The sequence below is a fragment of the Coturnix japonica genome, chromosome 7, assembly GCF_001577835.2.
Source record: "Coturnix japonica isolate 7356 chromosome 7, Coturnix japonica 2.1, whole genome shotgun sequence".
Taxonomy (NCBI): domain Eukaryota; kingdom Metazoa; phylum Chordata; class Aves; order Galliformes; family Phasianidae; genus Coturnix; species Coturnix japonica.
In genome coordinates this window covers 31,121,462-31,143,750 of record NC_029522.1, presented here as the reverse complement: position 1 = coordinate 31,143,750, position 22,289 = coordinate 31,121,462, and the positions used below count along the sequence as shown (strand labels likewise).

Here is a 22,289-nt window from a genome sequence, read left to right as displayed (position 1 = left end):
CCAACTGTGGCTACAGGGGGTGGGGTGATGGAGGAGACCCAACGTGGCAGATCCAACTGCTTCAGGTGCCTTGAATGCTGCACATAAGGCAGGGATTCCTCTGGCTAGTAAGGAAGGCACAGGCCTCCAGGCTTTGCTTTTCCCAGCTGCTGATTCACGGGTTGTGCTCTGACAGCCTTATCGGTGCTGTATTGTCGCAGATCCGTACCAAACTAGAGCAGTGCTGTTGTTACAAAGAGTTAAAGGTGATGTATTGATGGCTATGGACAACTCTGCTTTTCCTCGCAGATCTTCGCCAGATCAGCCCACAGACGGCAGCAGATCAGCCGTGCATCCATCTCTCTTTGTTCCCATCCTCCTTCCCCTCGCAGGGCCGCGTCCATCCCGCACGGATCCGTGGGGGGCGCGGACTCCATCCCCCGTGTTACATCGCGGCGGGCGGGGCGGGGCGGCGTTACTGCGGCGCGGCCACAAAGCCCCGGGGCGAGGAGGGATGACGAGCCGCTCCTGCAGCCCGGCAGCCGGGGCGGGAGCGCAGCCGGGGATGCGCTGCCGGCTCTGAGCGGCTCCGAGCGGCTCCCCGCCCCGCACGGTCCCGCCCCGCTCCTCCCGTCCCCGCCCGGCGGCAGCGGGGAGTCTGCGGCACCGGCACCTGCCCCGGCCCTTCCACCGCCGAGATGGCGGACCCCGCCGAGTGCAGCATCAAAGTGATGTGCCGCTTCCGACCCCTCAACGAGGCGGAGATCCTCCGAGGAGACAAATTCATCCCCAAATTCAAGGGCGAGGAGACGGTGGTCATCGGGGTGAGTCGTTCCCGTTGTGGCCGTGGGGTCCTTTTAGCGGGGGGGCGATCGCTGCCGGTGATGTCATGGCCGCCCCCGCGCTGTGCTGCGGCAGCGCCGCGGGGAAACTCGGTGCGGGGGGCGGACAAAGGCGGCGCGGGGCGGTGGGAGCCGCGGGGTGTCGGTGTCGGACCGGACCGGGATGCGGTGCCGCATCGCTGCTCCCAGCCCCGGGCTCGGCATCCCATCCCATCCCATCCCATCCCGCCCCGCTGTGCCGCAGCCCCCCGGCTCCGGGGCGCCCCCTGGGGCGGTGCCTTCCCCCCCACCCCAACCCCGTGTGGCCGCCCGGCCCCTCTTTGCAGAAGCATCATCACAGCGCTGGTTCCCATCGCCCCCTGGATGCGGGGTGCTCCTGCCGCTCCCTCCGGCCTCTGCGGGCTGAGCTCCGGGATGATGCGCAGTTCCTCGGCCCGGGTCTTTGTGGGGTTGTTAATGGGGGCGGCGTGCTGAGGTTTAGCGGAGCGACACGGGGTGATGGTGCGGGAGGCGATCGTTGGTCGTAGGGTTTATGAGGTTGCTGATGAAAACTTTGCATCCATTGCAACTTTCGCACAGATATAAGAAAAACACAACCCTAAAACCATTTATTTTCCCTCATTTCGCTCTATGTGAGTCGTCTGTGGGCAACCTGCTGCCTCCTCTCCCTTCCCTCCTACCCCAGCCAGGCGAGGCAGCGCTCCGGGGCTGCAGTGCAGCGCTGCTCACAATGGGCTGAGCTCATCCGCTATCAAAACCCGCTGCTCTGGGAGGAGCGGCTGCGGCACCGCCGGGGCCTTCAGCTGCCATTTGCTTCACATCTTTCTTCCTTTCCTCCTTAAATGAGCCCTCACGCCTATTAAAAGCCGGTTCGAACACTTTGCATTGAAACGTCCCCTTAACGGTGTGGGTCGCGTTGGAATTTGGATCTGTGTCTATGCTTTGAAAGCAGGACGTGCCGGTTCGTAACCTGTGAGTCTGGAGGTTGTTGCATGGAACACACAGTGACTGCACTGCTTTGAGGATGGTGTTTGTTGTGGAGATGGGGGCGATTCCTTGAAAGGTAGAAAGGAGAAATAGCAGCGACTGTCGGCTTCCTGCTGTTAGGGTTTGGGAGAGGAAGGATAAAGCTTGTTTGCCCTTTGGTTTATGTAAATAGCACAATTTAGGTGTGCTCGGTTCCACGGGGTGGGTGTCAGGGGGTGCTTTGCTCTTCCTTTCCGTTCACAGAGCGAAACAGGGATCTGTTTGGGATGCTGGGGGGGAGGAGACCTCAGGCTGTGGGCTTCCATTGGAGCGGCAGCGGTGTGAAAGCCCTCAGACCCATGGTGTGTGATGGGAGCCCACCACTGACCCATGGTGTGGGATGGGAGCCCACCACTGACCCATGGTGTGTGATAGGAGCCCACCACTGACCCATGGTGTGGGATGGGAGCCCACCACTGACCCATGGTGTGTGATAGGAGCCCACCACTGACCCATGGTGTGGGATGGGAGCCCACCACTGACCCATGGTGTGTGATGGGAGCCCACCACTGACCCATGGTGTGGGATGGAGCACACCATGACCCACCACTGCTTCCCTACAGCATTAGGAAAACACTGCAATGCAGCTTTTACTTTTTGTTGCAGAAGATGTTGGAAAGGAGGACTCAAACTAAAACAAAGAAGGAAGAAAGCTTGTAGGAATTCTCTCATCCTATCAGAAGAATTAAAGTCTGAATGCTTAAGGGGTATATCTATCTTCTTTCTTCGTAAGTGCAGGTGAAGTTACTTCTCCTTCCCTAAAGGGTGAGTGTGGGAGGTGCTTTGCTTATGAACCTCTCGCCATCATCTCCCATTTTCTTTATGCCTTGAGCAAGTTTTCCAACAACAACAGAAGATCAGAGCTCGGCGTTTACTGACAACAAGCTGCAATGGAGGAAGCGTAACAGAGGGTGTGAGTTTCTCTTCCACATCAGGAGTGAAGCTGCCTGCAGTGCCCGGCTCCATTTGTTTAGGAGCTGCTCATCAGGAAGGCCTTGGAGCTGGGATGTGATCTGTGCTCGTACATCCTTACCGCTTCCAGGGGTGCTTGTGCACTTTGAACTTGGTTTGCAGGGAGGTGTGGGCAGAGCAGGAGGACTGAAGGGCCGTGCTGAGGTTTTCCTGTGATTAAGGAAATAGTCAAGAGGAAAAAAACAAAGCAAGAGTGTATTTTTATAGGTGAAACTTTGAGGTAAAAGAAAAGCTTTTAATAGGCATCTCACCTTTAACCGTGGCAGCAAAAGGCGGCGGTGGGAAATGCACGGCTCTCCTTTGCGGTTAGATCCACCGTAATCCCAACAGACTGCAGCTTCATTTTACGTTTCTGCTCCTCTGCAACCTCAAGGTGACTTTCTGATTGATCGTGTTGGCTGACGTTCCTAGAAATGTGCTTTTCTTGCTGCCTTACCTTCTCCCAGTCTCGCTGGAGGCCGTGCAGCCATTTGCCCCAGCGAGCTGCTCCTGCAGGCTTCTGATGGTGGCTCCTTGAATGCCCCCCCCATCCCCGGCTGCTGTCCTTCATGAGCACCCACACAGAGGGAAGCTGGAGGGCTCTGTGCCCAGCGGGCACATCTCATTTTGGGATTCATGGGGAGCCCCCTCTGCCCCACTGCTGAGCACACCGGGCTGGACCGATGCCCCTGGGGTAGCATGGTGTGGGGCAAGGCAGGGCTGCCTGCTGCAGGGCGGATAATGCTGCATGAAATGTTCCACATAGCTCACCATTGTGCTTAGGAAAATAAATGGTCACCCGATCCGCAGCTCCGTGGTCCTTGTGGTTGAGCAGTGCTGTGCTGTGCGAGGTAAAACAAACCGAAAACTGCTGGCTGATTTGGGGTGGAATCCGAGCGGTGTTTTGTGCACTTCTGGATGTAAATGGTGTTGCTGTTTACAGCGCTGTTTTGCAGACAGGCTGTGGGATGTTTGGAGATGCTTTACCTTTTATTTCTTGGGCACCAGAGTTGATAGTAATGTAATAAAGGCACATTTTTAAGCCCCTCCTGTACGGAGATCCCTGTAGGCTGCAAGCAGTTGTAGTTAAGAGACCTTCAAACAAACCAGCCGACCCAAAGCTGTGGGGTAGCAAATGAATTACAGCTTCAACAACACCCAAAGAATGTGGTGGGAGCCCACCCCGTGCTGTGTGCCTGTTCCATGGGCTGTGCTACATGGTGTTCCTGACAAAGGCAGGCATCCATCCCTGCCTTGTGGTGCACAGGCAGGCTGTTTGCAGGGGTTTGTTCATGTCATGTCTATAAATACCTCCTACAAAGCACTCCTGCCAGTCTGATGTTGAATGCAGACTGAGATGGGGCTTCTGCCTCACTGCAGAATGTTGCAGTGGATGTGTAGTGCATCATTCCCCTAGGAGAACGCTTATCTATCTGGGTGCTGGATGCTGGCTCTGTCCCTTGGTGTCTTTGGTCAGCTTTCCAGCTCTGCTGAGCATTGCTGCTGTACTGAGCACTGGGCACGGCAGGAAAGCTGCTGCAGGGCACAGCAATGGGTAGCAGGTAGCTGGTATAGCTAATGTGTTTGTATGGAACTGATGGGATCCAAAGGCACCGGGAGCTGATGGATTCCTTTCCAGGACTCTTTCCTTTCCACCCGCACCATCAGCTTTTCCCACACCCAGACATGAGCTGCAGCAATCTCAAGCCTGCTGCCTTTTCCTATTACATGGGCAGGCACACCATGGTGTGCTGTGCTCAGTCCCTGTGATTATGGACCCTGCTGCTTACAGGTCAGGCTGTTTGCAGAGGAGCAGCAGCACAAGACTGACAGATCTGGAACTTTGTGTGTGTGTGTCTTTGGAGGTGGTTTCTCTTGGAAGCTTAAGCTGCTCATTATCTCAGGAGGAAGATGGACAATAGTGTGTTAGTTTGCTTGGGAAACATCAATGCAGCACAGCTCCTTCCACAGGGCTAGGATGTCCCTTCTGTACCTCGCACAATGAAGGCCTTCATTTGCTGCACAACTGCTCTAGCAGCCACCCAGGGCTTGTATGCTGAGGTTCCTTTGAAAAGGGGAATTGTTTTCCTAAGGCATACAGCTGTGCTTCGTATCCACTTCCAAAAGCTCGTGCAGAAGGTGATGGTCATGGGGCAGATGGGGCACTGAGAGTGTGCATGCCTGGTTCTTGCTGGCTTATAGCAGAGCTGCTTGCTTCTGTGTTGATGGGCTGGGTTTGGGGGGTTCTGTTGTGTGTGCTTGACAGCAAGAGAAACTGGGTGTGAAAAGTAGCATCTGTGTATTGGTGATGGTGCTAGGAAGAAGGTTATTGAATCAAATTACAAAGTTTCTTGTTTTCACCAAAGCAGTTTCGCACTGGTGTCTTTTCAGAGCATTGAAGGCTTTTTCATGTGTTTTTCCCATCCTGTCTGGACACCTTTCTCTCAGAATTAAGCGTCTTCCTTCTGCCTGCCTGTTCTGTCAGAAACACAGATTCCAAATGAGAACTTTGGAACTTAAAAGTACAGATGCTGTATTCATAGAATTGTGGAATCCCAGAACGGCCTGTGTTGCAAAGGCCCACAGTGCTCATCCAGCTCCAACCCCCTGCTGTGTGCAGGGTCACCAACCAGCAGCCCAGGCTGCCCAGAGCCACATCCAGCCTGGCCTTGAATGCCTGCAGGGATGGGGCATCCACAGCCTCCTTGGGCAACCTGTGAACAGTGCGTCACCACCCTCGGGGGGAAAAACTTCCTCCTAAGATCCAACCTAAACCTGCCTGTCTCAGTTTAGAGCCATTCCTGCTCATGCAGACCTGCTTCGTGTTAGACCAAGGCCGCTTCGGTGCATTCAGCAGTGTGTATATCCCTGCTGTTTGGGCTCCTTTCTGGGAGTGCCTGCTCCATCTGATGCCATTGGATTGCCTGGCATTTGGGAAGTCTGGGAGTGCTTCTTTTCCTGCATTGCTGGAGATGATTTCTGTGAGGCTTCCTGCCCAGAGGAGGGCTGAGCAGTGAAGGAGCTGGTGGGAGTGATGTGCGCTTCCATCTCCATCTATTGTTCCAGCACTTCAGGCTGTGCCAGGAGGATTCAATCCATTGCAGAAGATAAAGCAGAGGATGAAAGGCCAACTTAATGTCTCTGCTACTAATACACTTTTCTCTGTGGCAGTGTCCTAAGGGATTTTTAGAGGGAAGGGATGCTTCCATAAAAGCAGAGACAAGTTTTTGGAAGAGAGAATATTCAGTTTAGTTCATCTTGACAGTTCTGAACAGGGCTGCTGACACCCTCACTGTTACCTTTGGTGTCCTTTCCATCGTCACTGAGGTGACCTCCATTGGGACGTGTTTAATTCCAAGCCTGAGATACCTCGTTCATCTCCCATCACTGACACATCTAGCTCTGCCAGAGGTGTGTGGGCTGCCAGAGCAGCAGCTGTGCCCCAAATTCCACACCTGCAGCTCCCCCAGCTGCTCTGTCCTCAGGGTGGGCTTTTCTTTCTGCTGAGGACGAGATTAAATGGCACTTAGATAACTTGTGTCACTCGGCATCACTTGCAAGGAGGGGTGGCTGCTTGGGCTCACCTTGTATGTATCACTGCTCAGTGTCTGCTTGATGCCTTTGGCTGCACTACAGCATTGCTGGTGTTTGCATTTCTATCTCCATGGGAAGGTTCCAGCTGCTTAGCAGTGCTTGGTCAGGTTGCTTTGGTGGTTGTTTTTGGAGAATGAAAATACTGCGTACTTAAAATCATATTTAGAACAAACCAAAGCATCCTAAATGGGATGCTTCGGAATCTTAAAGGTGTGGAGCATGGTATTGCTGATGGATTCCTATCTTTAGTCATCTGTGGGAAAGAGCCAAGCCATTTCTAGGTATTTATGGCCTCTTTGGGTCTTTCTATGGGATGTTCTGGAAATGCACACGATTGCTATCGAATTCACATTGTGATATTGATAATTGGTCCCATGGCAGCTTCAGAACATGTATATTATCAAATTATGCAACAGACCCTAATTGCAAACAGGAGCGCTGGAGTTTCTTTCCCCCCTGAGAGACGAGTACTTGGAGATAAGAACTTAAATATTTAATAGTAGTCCTTTTAGATGCGTTTGCAAGAAGTGATTCATCCTTTCAGTGCCTCGCTGTCTGCTGAGAAGCCTCACCTGCTGCCTCGTCATGGTGCTGGGCTGTGACATCTGCGGTGTCTCGTTTTGGAGATGGAAAGCCAACTTTTGGGTTGGGAATCCATGGAGAGGTCAAACCTCTGCTACATGAGCATCACGTGCTGACTGCCAAATCCTTTCACTGAGTGCAGAATGTGCAGGAGGCCATTACCTGCATTGGGGTAACTGGGTTAGAGAATATTTTTAGAAAAGCTGTTAGCAGAACTCTGATTTCTGTGCAGCTGTGAATCTCTTTTCTCAACTCTGAATTGCTGGAGTGTCTGTTTAGAGGCCAGCAGTGGGATGTGGTCAGGGCTGCCACTTCTCACAGAGCGCTGCCGTTTTCTGTGATCCACTTGGGTTTTTTGGAGCTGATTATCAGCACTCAGGAAGGTTTGGGGCTGGTTTTGCTCTATGGTACAAGAGCATGCAGAGGGAGGCACGGGGTGCAGCTGGGAGGTGTATCTCTCTGCCTCTTTGTCTGTCTATTGGAGCAGCTCATAGCACACAGTCCTGCTCCCAACAGAGCAGCTGGAGCAGAGCTTCTCTGTATGCTTTCATATTTTCTCACCGCTTTCCTGGTCAACCACAAATACCCAGTGGAAAACACATTTGCTTGATTACTTTTCACTCTATGGTATCGTTTACAATTTAACTTCAAAGCAAAGTAGTTCAGTGATGCAAACAAGCCTTAAAGCAAAGTTAATCTTGCTATACTGAAGCGTATGTACATACTTGAAGAAATCTGTTTCTGTTGGTGATAAGGGATTTATTCTGCCCATTGCTGCCTTTATGTGCAGCCCAGATTTTCTAAGTATTATCAAATAGTCACCCATTAGAAAACTGGAATACTCCTCCCCTTTCTCCTCTCTGTTGGGTCCTGAGGTTTAGATTTCATGTTGCCTGGTGCTGATGGGTGGATCAACGTGGCTAGTGCCACCTGATGGGGCACAGATGGATTCTCAGCTGGTGAGCAAAACTCAGCTCATGGCTCTCAGTCTTATCCCCAGGCCATGTATTCTCTGGTTTTGCCTGCTCTCCTTTCCCATGAAGTTCTGTGAGCTCAAGATACTCCGGCAACATGGTGCCATTTGTTGTGAGGGCTTAAGAGATTTGTGGAGCTAGGAACTGTATGTTGGATAAACAGTAATGTTAGGGAAGTAGAGACCTTTCTAGCTTCAGTACTGAGGATGTGGGCTTTTATTGGATGTGATGCCAAGTGATGAGCTTAAGAGTTTGTATGAATTGACCCATAGGCCACGGCCCGTCCTTTGTCTCTCTTGCTGCACCTGGTCAAGAAAGAGCACACATGGTTTTGCTCACAATGTGGGCATTACTGTGATCCCTTTTGTGCCTGGTGAACGTTGTGAGTGAATGCTGTGTGACAGACCAGATTGTCCCCTGCTTTGAAGATTTGGGAGCTGCAGAAGGAATATTTCAGTGTTACTAAATCTGGTAATAGAATTACTGTCAGATAATGGTAGCCAGCACTGCCTGTTTCGTGGATAACGTGCAGAAAGTGGGGCTGCTCTGCTGATCTCCTTTACGTGCTTTACGAAGGGATGTGCTGTATGTGAATGCTGTAACACACTTTGAGCTACAGTAAAGTCACAGGATGGGGTTAGGAGCCAAAAAATGTATTTCTGCACTTAGGAAAGCAAAAATTACATGATTTTTATTCATGTCTTCTGTGTAACTGAGCTGTATTGTGAGCAGTAACACAGGCAGAACCCAACAACTCATCCCCACGGCTTGTTTACTGTGGGACCACTTGACACAGACATTCTGACTACCAAATGCAAAGCTGTTGATAATCAGTTCCATTTGAATTTTGAATGAAATTTGAACAACACTGAATTTCTAGGCCACAGGCTTAGATGGTCAGCAGTCCCAAACAATGAGGTTTGGACGTGCCACTTAAAACTGTGGGTTCTAGATTTTCTGCAGATATTGAGGTGAGCTGTATAAGGAAATCAGTGTGATAAGCCCCAAAAGCAGAAGCTTGTTGGTTTTAAGCCTGTGGTGGGGTTGAGTTGGTTCCTCTTTGTGCAAAGGGAGCAGGAATGGAAGCCCTGGGTGAGCTGGCTCTGTTGGGTGGGTGGCTTTGTGGCTCCCTGGGGGCTGCTGCCTCCTCCATCCTCTGCCTCAGCTTTGTGAGAAGACCCGCCTTGAACTGGGTGAAATGGCAGGAAGAGAGGAAGCTCCAGATGGGAAAGGATGAAAGAAATCAATAGAAGTGTTAGCAGAGCGAAGGGAGGTCACAGATACAGCAGTGGGAATCAAAGCACCTGATGAATCGCTGCAGTTCCTGCACGCTCCTTCCTGGCGGATGCTAATCTCACTCCATGTTCCAATGTAATCAGCTTTTAGATGTGCAGCTTGCTTGTGAAGCGAGGAGCTTGCAAGAGGAAGCAATTATGTGCCCCAGGTGCTGCAGTCAGTAACACCGACACGGAGAGAAACGGCACCGGGCAACAGCTGCTCAAAATGGCTGCAGGAGTGCATGGCATCGCCTTGGTGAGGGCTGCTCTCCATCCACATTTGAAGTGGTTTGTTGCCAGGAGCAACTTGTCTGCATTACTTGGTGACAGGGTAATTGCTCTGCCTGCCTCGGTATTGGAGCTTCTGCGGAGCTCTAACATGCTCACGCTGTAGCTAATAGGGGGGATGTCGAGATGCACATGACACAAAACTGGGCTACAGCCAGGCAAGCTGCAGAATAGGGGTAATGCTAGCACAGCTGTGCATCACATACCTACAGCTGTGACTCCATACAGCACTGTGCTGTTTGCTGCCCTTTCAGTTCTTCTGCTAGTGTTGCTTTTCAATGGAGAAGGCAGAACGTGCAGAATGGTTGCTGTGCTTCTCCTATGTTAATTCATAGAATGGCCTGGGTTGCAAAGGCCCACAGTGCTCATCCAGCTCCAATCCCCTGCTGTGTGCAGGGTCACCAACCAGCAGCCCAGGCTGCCCAGAGCCACATCCAGCCTGGCCTTGAATGCCTGCAGGGATGGGGCATCCACAGCCTCCTTGGGCAACCTGTGAACAGTGCGTCACCACCCTCTGGGTGAAAAACTTCCTTTTTAGTTGCATTGCAGGAAAGGAGGCCGACACAGACAGGGATTATGTTTCTGTTGTAAGGTAAGCTTGGTGGATGCGCAGCCCAGCTGTAACTGTGACACTTCTGCACTTGTGAAATGCTTCCTCTGCAGAACAAACCCTGTACAATGCAGGCAGCGGGAGTGCAAACATCTCATTTGTTTCTCTTTGCCACTATATATATCCAGCCTGGTGGGACACTCCAGCACCAATGGTGTGGTTTGTTCGCTGTTTCCCTTCAATCCTTGCTTTTGCAGAGCATGCTGAAAAGAAAGCTGTTATACGGATCAGTGATGCCCTCTCGTTTAATTTTGACCTCTCCTGACCTGAGTTGGATTTGAATCTACAACTGACAGCACTCAGTATCCCATTACTAATCTCCTGAGCCATCCAGCTCCCCATAAAATCTGTAAGTGATATGTTTAACAGAGTGAAGATTAACACAGTGCCAGCATGGTGGAGTGAAGGTGCAGCTATGTCTGGGGCTGGGGCTGTGGAGCTGTGGAGCAGCATCTTCCCTGGGTCTGCTTTGTTTTGTGTTCTGAATTGTCTGCCCACCCTCTGGGAGCTTTGTTGGCATGGTACAAATGCTCCTGGTATGCAGAGATGCTGTGCTTTCCCATTTAATTCCTGTAGCTCCTCACCCATGGGATGTCACTGCCTGGATGCTCTCCCATTGGTGCTGTAGGGAGCTGCTTCAGGGTATCTTTGATCACCTGATTGTTAAATTACAAGCTTCAAGCTGGGCTGCTTTTTTACCAGAGAGTTTTGGAAGGTCAGAACCTCGTTGTACCTCACAGGGCTTAGAACAGTGTGTCCCAAATGCCCTTGTGAGATTCCTGTTTAGTTAAGAACCTCTGATGCAGAGAAGAGCTGCAGCTATAATGCAAATGACAGCATTTCAGAGTTAATTTAATTAAGCTTGTCTGTGCTTTGCAGAAGTGAAATGAGTAGGTTGTGAAGGTAGCTCTGAATAGGCGCGTAGAGGTCTATTAAATTAGTTAGAGCACGTAATTTGAACTAGTAGCTTTCTGTTATGGTACAGCAATGCAGGCTACGTGGAGGCTGAGAAGGATCATGCTGAAGAGGGAGTCCTGCTCTTCCCAGCAGGGTACAGGACCGTACATCTCATGTTGTATGGTAGAGCTGAGAGGCCTGCTGAGGCAGTAGCTAAAATAGCTTAGCTTGAAGAGCAGGGAATTGTTCTACTTAAGGCATGGCTTTGTGAGAAATGATGGGAGAAATGGAAGTGTTACCTTGATTTCTTGGGCATGATGCCTGTCTTGAGCCGGTGTTATGCAGCTGGCGAGCTCCTTTTCCCACCAGCATTCACCTCTGTAAAGACAAAAGTGCTTCAAACCGAGCTGCGGAGTGTCACACCTCTGTTCCCAAATCATTTGTGTGCCGTTACGTAAGCAGTTAAGTAAATGCTGCCCAAATCCACCAGCTGCCACGTGGGCTGCAGAGCAGCACACTGAGAGTTCCAAGAGCGTTTGGCTCTGCTGTACAATGCAACCAGGCCATGCAGAGCTCGAGCTCCATGTGCTGCATTGCTGGAACCATGGGCAGGTGGAGTGGCTGGATCCTGGCTCCCGGGGTCTTCCTTCATGCCAGGCTGTGCTGACGGTGCTGGGCAGCCTGAGAAGAGGACAAGCAAGCCAATGGCCCTCAAGTAAGACATCCCTCTTTCTGTGGTGTGTGGGAATGGGTGGGTGCTCCTGGTGCATCCTGCATGGCTCTATGAAGCCTGCAGTGCTCCAAAAGCAGCCCAGAGCAGTGCTGCTCCTCACCTTAGCCCTGGTTCCACTAACAGCCAGGAGGATCTGGGTGCTGATGGGCTTGGGAGGTGCTCACGCTGCTGCTCTGTGTTAGCTGGTAGCATCCCATCCCAGCAGGATGGTGATGGAGAGCTCTGCCTGTGTGCCTCTTTGCCCAAAGTGTTGCTAAAGGGTGTTTGTTCTTTAACAGTTGGCTTTGAGCTGGGATATCCTCGTGTTTAGAATTCATTTGCTTTTTTCTTGACGGAGTGCATTTTCCAGGTCACTTAGGGGGAAAGAGGAGCTGCTAAATAGTTTTGGAAGCCTCTATTCCTAAATCGTAGATCCATACCAAACTAGAGCGGTGCTGTTGTTACAAAGAGTTAAAGGTTCTCTCTGCTGCAAGTGAGAGCTAAAAACAGGTCTTTGGCCACATGCCTGATCCTATCAGCGCCGCAGGGATGTTCAGAAGGCAGATCAATAATTAAAGCCGCCATGCAAAAGTAATGTTGCTCAACTCAGATTGCTCTGCAGCTCCTTCTTGGACCAGTGTTTGTTTTCAGTTGTTTTCCAAGTGATTTTTAGGGGTATTACCAAAACGTAAGAGTTTCTTTAGGAGAATTTTGTTACCCCTGTAGCGCATTGAGGTTACTCAGGGCCTTGATGGAAGATGTGAATTGCTTCTGGTAAGAGTCTGCTTTCTGATCTTTGACAAAGCCTGTCTTCCGGGCCTGCAATTAAGAATCTTTTATTTATAAGACCTCTCCTCCGTGAGCACGGATGGTGCTGGGTGTGTGCCGATGGGCTGCACAACATGCAACCAAATGAGAGATGTGCTGATGTGATACAAGGATCCCTGAGGTCAGGCGGGTGGAACACAGCTCGTGGCCATCCAGTTTGCTTAAGAAATGTCCTTAATGTCCTCATGTTCGTCTTCTGGTTTCCTGTGCAAACAGAGCAAACCTGTGTCCGTCCTGGGATAAATGTGAGATGGTATCTCTGATTCTGGGGTGTGTTTTCAGGCTGTAGCTCCTCATCTGATCCAGATGCCCTCATACAGCCCAAAAAAGCAAATAAATTCAGGGTTTTGTGTTCCTTTCTTCCCTTCTACTTTATTGATTCCACACCCGAGCTACACACTGGCTGTCGGGTGCTCCATTCTAAGCCATCTCATTCTGCTCACACTTCTCATAAGACACTCCGGGGCTCCATGTGGGGCTGTGGATCCTGCCACAGAGCTCAATGCCTCCTGCATGTACACTTGTGGATCGAAGCCTGCCTGAAGATCAGAGGGAATTAACCATGAGCTGCACTCAGGCACTAATTGTTAGCATGCTGCTCTAAGCGCTGAACCATTACCCATTTCCTCTCTACGTGGAATTTAGAAGAGCTGAGCTATTTCTTGTATAAATCAGGAAATGCATTCAGTTACATTGAACTGAGAGTGCGTTACCTTCTAGTGACATCGCTGTGACATTGCATATGAAATCACATATCTGATGGTGCATGCGCTTATCACTAGAATTCTGTTTGTGCCTATGAAATCTTCAGGGTTTATTTCTTTTTAACAGCAAGTCTGCAAGTTCAGAAGCTGGTGAAGGAATCGGCAGCATGTCTGGGTGGCAGTTCACCCTGCAGTCAGAGGGGCTGTTGGTGCAGCTCCAGCCTTAGAGGTGTGGGTGTTGCTGAGCGCTCAGCACAGCCCATGGTGCAGGAGTTGATGGTACATGGTCAGGGGGACTGCAGGGAGCAATGGCATGGGCAGGAGGATGGGATTTATGTGTGAGAGGTGATAACACGGCCTGCAATGAGAAACCTTATGGAGATAAAATTAGTAGGGTCGCTTCATGAAGGCTGTTTATTATTCTCTTGAATAAGCTGTAATAAGGCTGAAATCCTCCTGATTTCGGAGGTTGAATTATGGTAGGGTAAACGTGGTATTCTGAAGGTGGCAATAGGAAACAAGTCCTGTTTAAGGAGATGGTAGGAATATGGTGACATTCATGCTTGCTCTCCCTGTCTGTGTTCCGGAGCAAAAGCTTTGGCTCAGCCATCACGTTGCCTTTGGAGGGTGGATGTGGCTTTTGTTACCTTTGAGGAAAGACTGCTGTAAACTCAGAGCTTAGAAGCATAGCACCCAAAAATTCAGTAAATTACAATGAAAAAGCTCCATATCTTAGTGTGTGCCCTCAGGAGTGCTGCTGAGCCTGAGCCCCGAGTTGTCTTTGTCCAAAATCAACAGGGAGATGAGCCATAAAAACCCTTCCCAAAAACATAAGTGCTGCTTGGATAGCAGAGCTCTCATTTTGTGCTCTTGATGACAGCTGCTTTGGGATCCTTAACACACATTTATTTCCTTCAGACACCAGTGCTGGGTGTGCCAGCCTTACAGCTTTCCAAAGCTAAAATTCTAAGGAAAGAATTTGACCCGCGTAGCACATTTGTGAATTGCTGCTTTACATTTGAAGCTTTTCAGTCTGACAGATAAATGACAGGCGGTGCCTCTTCCAGCTGCATGCAGTGCAATTACTGTGGGGCTGTTCCGGAGGGCTCTGACACTGGGGCTGCTGAGAGCTCAGTGGATTGATGGCTCAGGAGCAGCGTTTGCCTGAAGTGCGATGTTTGCTGTGGTGCAGTGATGTACTGGCATCTCCCTGCTGCTCTCTCACATTGAGTAGCTAATGTGCCTCAACTCAGGCATGAAGGGAATAAATTGGTAAGCGGATAGCTGCACTTATGTGTGCACTTGTGCTTTGGCCTCTTTGATTAGTGTCTATTGTTTATGGCCGCTGCTCCTCACACCCCTTGCACTCAGAACTGTCCCCATCTTTGTACTCCTCCTTTGGGAGCTCTTGAATAGAATCATAGAACCATAGAATGGCCTGGGTTGAAAACAACCACAATGATCATCTCGTTCCAACCCCCTGCTGTGTGCAGGGTCACCAACCAGCAGCCCAGGCTGCCCAGAGCCACATCCAGCCTGGCCTTGAATGCCTGCAGGGATGGGGCATCCACAGCCTCCTTGGGCAACCTGTGAGCAGTGCGTCACCACCCTTGGGGGGAAAACTTCCTCCTAAGATCCAACCTAAACCTGCCCTGTCTCAGTTTAAAACTATTCCGCCTTGTCCTTTCACTGTCCATCCTTGTAGTTTTATGTCCTTCTGGTATTTTGGCACCCAGTCTGTACCCAGTGCTTATGGTAAGCAGTCTGGGACAGTCCCTATCCAGGGGATAAGTAGGTCAAAAGTCCAGTTGAGAAATGGTACCAGAATAGGCTGGGCAGCCCCACAGCACTGCAAGGGGAAAATGGTATATTACAGAAAGCTGTGATGAAATGGAGTGCTGGGGCTGAGTGTGTGCTGCCCTGGGGCTGGGGCTGGCTGAGCACTGTCCTGTGGTCCTGCTGCTCCCAGGGCTGTGCTGTGCTGGCAGTCGTGGTCACCTCAGTTGGGTCTTGTTTGACCAAGTGGGATGTCTAGATTGCCCATTGCAGCACAAGAATAGCTGTTGCCCTGATTTTTTTTCTTTTAAATCATTTAAAAATCACTTTCCTATCCTTGAGATAGGATGAGGTCCAGAAGATGCTCAGAGGGATGGAGCTGCAGGAGCCGGGCTGGTTCAGCCTGGAGAAGGCTGCGGGGTGACCTCATTGTGGCCTTTCAGTACTTAAAGGGAACAGGGGGGAGAGCAACTGTGAACGTGGTCAGATGATGGTAAGACAAGGGAGAATGGGTTTAAACTAAAAGAGGGGAGGTTTAGGTCAGGTGTTATGGAGAAGTCCTTTATCCAGAGGGGGAGAGGCCCTCATTGCACTCGTCTGAAAGCAAAATGTCACGTCTTTGGAGGGAAACATTACAGGCTTTGATGGAAGATGAAGATACGACAGATCCACTTAGTATAATAAAGGAATCTTATTTTAAATGCAAATGCCTTGCTTGCCTTTACTGAGCTGTAAGAACTGAACTGCTGTCTTAAAAATGATTCGTCTTTTAAGTATCAAACAAACCTGTTCACAGACAACACACAAAACCTGTGTAACTGTATGTGATGTTCCTTCTCTTACAAAAGTCTCTGTTTGGTTTGCAGCAAGGGAAGCCCTATGTCTTTGACAGAGTGTTACCTCCCAACACAACCCAGGAGCAAGTTTATAATGCCTGTGCCAAGCAGATTGTCAAAGGTAGGTGTTGTCCTCCTTTATTGCCATTTCGGTGGAAGGAAAATGATGTCTCCCTGTCCACTCAAGCTATTTAAAGACAGGATACTAAAGCTGTCTCTACTGGAACTTAGTAATTATTGCAGGCATGGGATTTTGGTATATTCTTTAAGCATTTGTCTGCACTTCAGTGGTTCCATGCAGTGGCTGACCTGCTTGGTCCCAGGGTTTGATCCTCAGTTTTTCAATCACAATGTTCAGATAGTGGGGATGTTGTCACAGCTGGTCTCAGCTGTGCTTCTATAGCAGCACAAGGCTGTATGGTGAATGCTGTGGGTATGTGAGATCTGGGGTCGCACAGAGGTGCAGGAGCAGTGCTGGAGAGCTCTGTGTAGCCTTTAGAGCAGTAAGCAGCATGGTGAGCTGAATGCTGCCTGCAGGGAGTGGGCCCTGGGGTGAGCTCTGCTGGGTTTTGTTCAGGAGGAAGCGGGCTGCCAGCAGCACACGTGTAGTCTGGTTGATCAGGGATCAGGACCAGAAGCTAATTATTTGATGTTGTAGAGAGGAAATGAGTCATAAGGCTCAAGTTGGCTGCTCTCAGAGGGGAGCCTAATTAAAGCAATTCTGATTTCTTCACGTGGGTAAGCCTTTAATAAAAACTGGTGGGAATGGAGTTTGTAGAGCTTAGAAATCGTTCAGATTGCTGACACACAGCTCCACATCTAGAAGTGTTCCAAAGAGTTCCAGCATCCCAGTGTGTGCTAATGTTGGATAGTTGGTGTCTACTAATTGGTTTGCCTTCTTTGTGTACGTGATGTCTCACGTGGCTCTTAGAGGCTGCAGTCCTGAGCTTCTGTTTCTATGAAAGTGAGATACAGTGAGAGAAATAAAACACTGAATTTTCACTTTGAAGCCTAATATAGTGAAGAATGTGACACAGGCTGTGCTGTTTCTGATAGGTGGGTACAAGGTGATTTACGACATGAAAATATCAGCTGAGGATGTCACAATGTGAAGTGCTATTTAAACCTTGGAGGCTTTACAGATTGCTTTTCAAGGTTACCATTTGTTATCAGACTTCATCGCGCTCCCAAGAAGTGGCTGATGGTTTCCTTGTGATTAATGTTATCACCAAAAACACCAGCTGCGCTGCCAGGCTTTAAAACAATGGCTGTCATAATGATGTTAACAATAACAGTGATCCAAATGAGGTTTTTCTAGCTGGAAAAGAAATGGGATTAGGTTTAAGTAAGTAGCTCAGAAATTCAGCCAAAGTGTGTCACACTCTGCACATGAGAAACATAAGGAAGAAGGAGATTTTGAGAAGCAGTTCACTTGGTGTGGAGCTGGGAGGGTGCTGGGTGTGCTCCCAAAGGCTGCATTAGGCCTTTACGATTCTGGTTCATAGAATCATAAAATGGCCTGGGTTGAAAAGGACCACAATGCTGAGCATCCAGCTTCAACCCCCTGCTATGGGGTCACTAACCAGCAGACCAGGCTGCCCAGAGCCACATCCAGCCTGGCCTTGAGTGTCTCCAGTTCTCACCATCGCTCCATTTCCAGGTCTCCAGTGCTCCACAGCTGCTGTGGACATTGTGTTGTGGAGCTTTACTGGGCAGCACAGCCCTGCTGGTGCTGTCAGCTTTTGTATATGCCTGATGCCAGTGTGTCTGTGTTGCCACATATGCAACAGTGCTGCTTGCAGGGAAGCACCATCTGGTTGCAGTGCTGGGGCTGAGCTGGGCGGCCATCAGGGGCAGTGAGTGTAGCTGAAAATCACTGCAGAGTGGGTTCAGCAAGGAAGGGAGAAGAGTGCTTGGGCTTTCATGTTTGTTAGGAGTTACATAAAACCCACAGCTGATCTTCGTGGGATCGCTCCTGTTCATCTGTTGTTTTTTTCCACTTGAAGTTTTGGGCAGGCTGTTTGTCTCAGGGCCCATCTTCTCTATTCAGTCAGCTGACAGATGGTGAATTAACCATCTTCAGTGGAAAGCCTTTCACCAAACATCCTTCTGGCTGGCCAACCCTCAAGTGTCTGCGTGTGGGCAGCACAGTCCTGCAGGCAGGGACTGCAGTGAACCTGCACATGTGTTGCTGCTTGGGCCACGGTGCCTTGGGATGCATGCATGGGGAGATGCATACAAAAAGATTACAATTGTCTATGTAATAATATGTAATCTGGACACATGTGTATATATACAGGCAGTGGGGTGGTCTGATGGGACCAGCATAGATTGAATAGTGGAATCATTAAATAGAATAACAGAATGTCCTGGATTGAAAAGGACCTCAATGGTCACCTAGTTTCAACCCCCTTGCAATGTGCAGGGTCATTTTGGAAGCAAGTATGCAATATAAAGACTATCCTGCCTTGATGGGAGTCTATTTTCAGCAGAGCTAATTCCTGTCTGTCTCTTTTCCTCCTTTGCTCTCCTGCTTTGCTGACAAGCTTGGAAATTAATAAGGCTCTGAACCGTTGAGTGATACAGTAATAGGAAAAGTGTGAGCTTGTTTAACTTCCTCTTTGGAGGCTTATGGATGGCGACTTGCATTGTGTGTTTCTGACTGGCCTTCCGCATTTTGGATGTATGAAACACTGATAGTGCAGCTTGAAGATGCCATTCTGAGGTTTAATTGTTTTCCTCCTCCTTTGCAGATGTTCTTGAAGGCTACAATGGCACCATCTTCGCTTATGGGCAGACGTCGTCAGGAAAGACACACACTATGGAGGTACAGAGGCAAAGTTCAATCAGTTGGGTAGCAGCAGTAGAATTTTATGCACTGCTGGAACACTGAGCTGTGAGGGGCTTATAAATACATAGACAAAGCTTCTGCTCTTTATGCTATCGCATTGTTTTCAAAGGGAAGGTTTTTTGTTTTATTTTTCCAGAGCCCTTTACAGCATCTAGCTAAATTAATGAATGGTGAGTGAAAAGTACCAACTGCAGCCTTTCCATGTTTGTCATGACAGCTTAGCTGTGTGTATCATTGTGCAGGAGTGAGATTCCTTAATCCACAGAGAATACTGTAATACAGATACAGTTCCCTTACACACAGGATTGTGCAAATTCATGCCTTGGTTATTGGTCTTCTCATTTGTACTCATCTTCTGGGAATGCCTCCCTCACACACTGTGGCACAAATGGATGAATCGATGCGTTTGGAAATGGTTGCTTTAGAGGAGGAGAATATCAGCTCCTGGTGACTGAGGCCCTAAGTCTGTTCCTATTTCTGCTACAGGGAGTGCCACAGTGTCTTTTGTCTTCTTCTGTATGAGTTTTTGTTTTGGTTTGCTTTCCCCCTGCTGTTCTGGCAGAAACATGCATATATTCTAGTCCCTTCCCATAGCAGAAGGATTATTCAAGCATTTAATCCTAGCATAGGATTGTTCTGTCACAGCACTGTACGAGCCACATGTATTTGTCGTAAAGCATTTGGGTTCAACTATGAACTTTCAATAGGAGATCTAGAGCAAAGCGTTGCTAAATGAAATGAAGGGAAGCAAAAAGCTGTCCTTTGTTTAACAGCGTCAGATGGTTTTGCTACGTGATTAACACAGCTGACCTACCTGACCTGAAGAGTAAAGGAGAAGGAAAGCAATATTCTCTTGAGCCAGTAGGCCCTGATGGAATTGCTGTTTAATTGCCACAGTTGCTCCTTTCCTGGAGGATGCAATAACGGATGCCTCATGTCTTATTAAGTCTGTCCTTGCCTCCTTTGGAGACTAGGGATGGGGAAAATCACTAGCTCAGGCCTCACAGATGGCACAGTGACTGAGTAATCCACCCGCTCGGAATGTAATTACATCAAAATGTCTGCAGGGCTTGAGCGGGTCCTTCCACATGGCATGGGGAAAGATCTCTTAAAGCCAATTTATATTCGGAATTACAAGCTGTGATGAAGAAAACGACTGTAGAAAAATGTCCATTTTGCTTTTTTAATAAAAAAAGAAGCTGTCATTTCTAAAGTGGAATCGAGTCTAAATGCAGTTTAATCCCTCTTTGACTCTAACATCCCCTTGTGATGTTGCTATAGCATGTTGAGGAGGAGAAAATAGTCTGAAGTTGAAGAAAAATGAAATCCTGTAGGGAAAGGATTTTGTGTGAAATGCAGAATGCTGCCTGGTGTCAGTGTGAGGCCTAACAGGGCACAGTGGTGTAATACAGCCAAGAAGGGCTTTCTGACACCCACCTTTCTCCTGGGCAAATAAAGCATTTGCCACACTGCATAGCAGGATGGATACCTTTAAAAACACGTGGTTTTTTTCCAACAGGAGAAACTGATGGGCTCTGCTGTTACATTGCAGTTTTCAATAGCAGGTCCCTCCAAACTGTGGTTACGTCAACGTCTTGAAGTCAAGCTGCAGTGTCTCAATGCTGTCCTTCACTATCCTCTGTTTGCTTGCTGTGTAGGATCACAGAATTGTAGGGCTCTGAATGGGGGATCATGTAGTCCAACCCCTAAAAATTAATGTTGTTATTAAAACGAGGCTTTAATGAGCAGAGAAAACTGTCCTGGTGCTCTGGGGGAGCTTCCTAACTGCAGTGTCAATTGATGGCAGCAGCAGCACTCCTCTCCATACTCATCCTGGGGTCAGAGATAAATCCATGGCAGTGTTTTCCTTGTTGATTTCTGCGAGTAGCCATCGTTTCCTTTGTTTCCCTTTCCAACGTATGCTCTCCGTGCAATTCCCCTTGTAATAAAAATCCATTCATAATGAAGTTAAACCAATTATTTTTCAGTGGCGTGCTGGTATTACAGTTTTTAAAGCAGTGAATGTCATCTCGCTTCGTTGCTTCATTGCTATTCTGACAGCACTGACTTAAACAATGAGAAAGCCAAAGCTCATGAAGCTGTAGGGACAGTGATTGAATTACATGTACCTTAAATCATTATTTTTTTTTTTTTACAAATTAACTTTTTCACTATAGTAAAGGCTATGGAAAGGGAAGCAGACATACTATGCAGCTCCTAGATGTTAGGAGAACATATAAACAAATACGTCTCTGAGCTGACATTTATGCAGAGCCCAAGCACCATTTACCTGCAGAGGTGCCAAAGCTGACACATCTCTGTGTCTTCAGACAGAAGACCCTGGGACAGAACTCTGAATTCATGCTGTTCTTTGGCTGAGCTAGCAATGCATGCAACAAACCAAGACACTGCTATGGAAAAGGAGGCACTGCTTCGCTCCTTTGTTTCTGGACCTGTAGCTGCCTCTGCTAGCTGGATAGTGCTTCTTACATTGCTGAATAGTATGGATGCACCTTTGGTTGCATATGGGAGTGGTGAAGAAATACCAACTGATTTCTATTTATCCTGGTTTAGGAAAAGCTCCTTTATCCTCTTTGGGAAGAATGTGTGTGTGCAGTAATGCAGGACGAGTAGTCAGTTGGCTTCGCTGGAACCTAAGGACTTCTTCAGTGAGAAGGAATGAATGAATAGTGTGAAAATTGTATGGCAGTGTCTGCCCCAAACCAGTGTTGTGTAATGGAGCTCAGCATTGTGCAGTGAAGCCTTTGCTGGCAAGGCAGAACACAGTGCTGGGTTTTGTTTCGAGTGTACATGCATACAGATTTCTTTCCCCTCCCTCAGGAATTTATTTAATCACCCTCTTTTTCATTTTCTCTTTCTGAATTAAAACAGCATTTTGTACAACCAGGACTTCTTAGCTTTTGCAGAGCGTCATGGGGTGCTGTGTATGGTACAGCATTTAACCGCTTCCACTGCAGAAGTTAATATTGCTTAAATAACATGAATAAAATGCTCCTGGTTTAGATACAGCCAAGTGCTGCTTTACAGGGAAGGCAGTCAGGAAAGCAACTGGTTTCTCTCTTTCAGCCTCTTTCTTCTGCTTTTTCCCCATGGTGTACATAGTTGAAAGGGAGAAACCTGGTAGCAGCTTTAAATGTAAGCTGAGAGAGAAGGAGAGAGACAGTGTCGATTCTTCATGTTAAATTTCCTTCATCCCAGGTTAATGGCTTGACTGTCATTTATTACTGTTACTGGCAAAGGAGAATTGGGATGCTTTAAGGCTTCTTGTTTCTAATGTGTTTCCAAACAGCTGATTTCTAACTGGGAGTAGCAGGCAGTAATTGGAAAGTTCGCTTTGTTTGTGTTTATCTGTCTTAAATCAGTGAGTGGCAGAGTGCACAGCAGCAGGACAGCGTGCATCACATGTGGTAGGAGCTGACAAAACAGATAGGTGCTCCATGGGGTGAAGAGTGCTAACATGTTGAGTCACCCTGCCATCTTTTACGTGTGTTTGCATCAAGCAAATCCCATTTGCTTGTTTGCAAAGCCCCACTGGATGAAG

General features: G+C 48.8%; 1 protein-coding gene across 1 annotated transcript in view; it reads left to right on the top strand.

Annotated features, from left to right (window-relative positions):
* Positions 1–469: 469 nt before the first annotated feature.
* KIF5C (kinesin family member 5C) overlaps positions 470–22,289 on the top strand; it is a 69,075-nt gene continuing 47,255 nt past the window's right edge. The window contains exons 1-3 of the mRNA XM_015869249.2: positions 470–803; positions 15,907–15,997; positions 18,630–18,703. Of these exons, the coding sequence (XP_015724735.2) occupies positions 678–803; positions 15,907–15,997; positions 18,630–18,703 (291 nt within the window). The 5' untranslated portion in view covers positions 470–677. The remainder of the gene's footprint in view (positions 804–15,906; positions 15,998–18,629; positions 18,704–22,289) is intronic.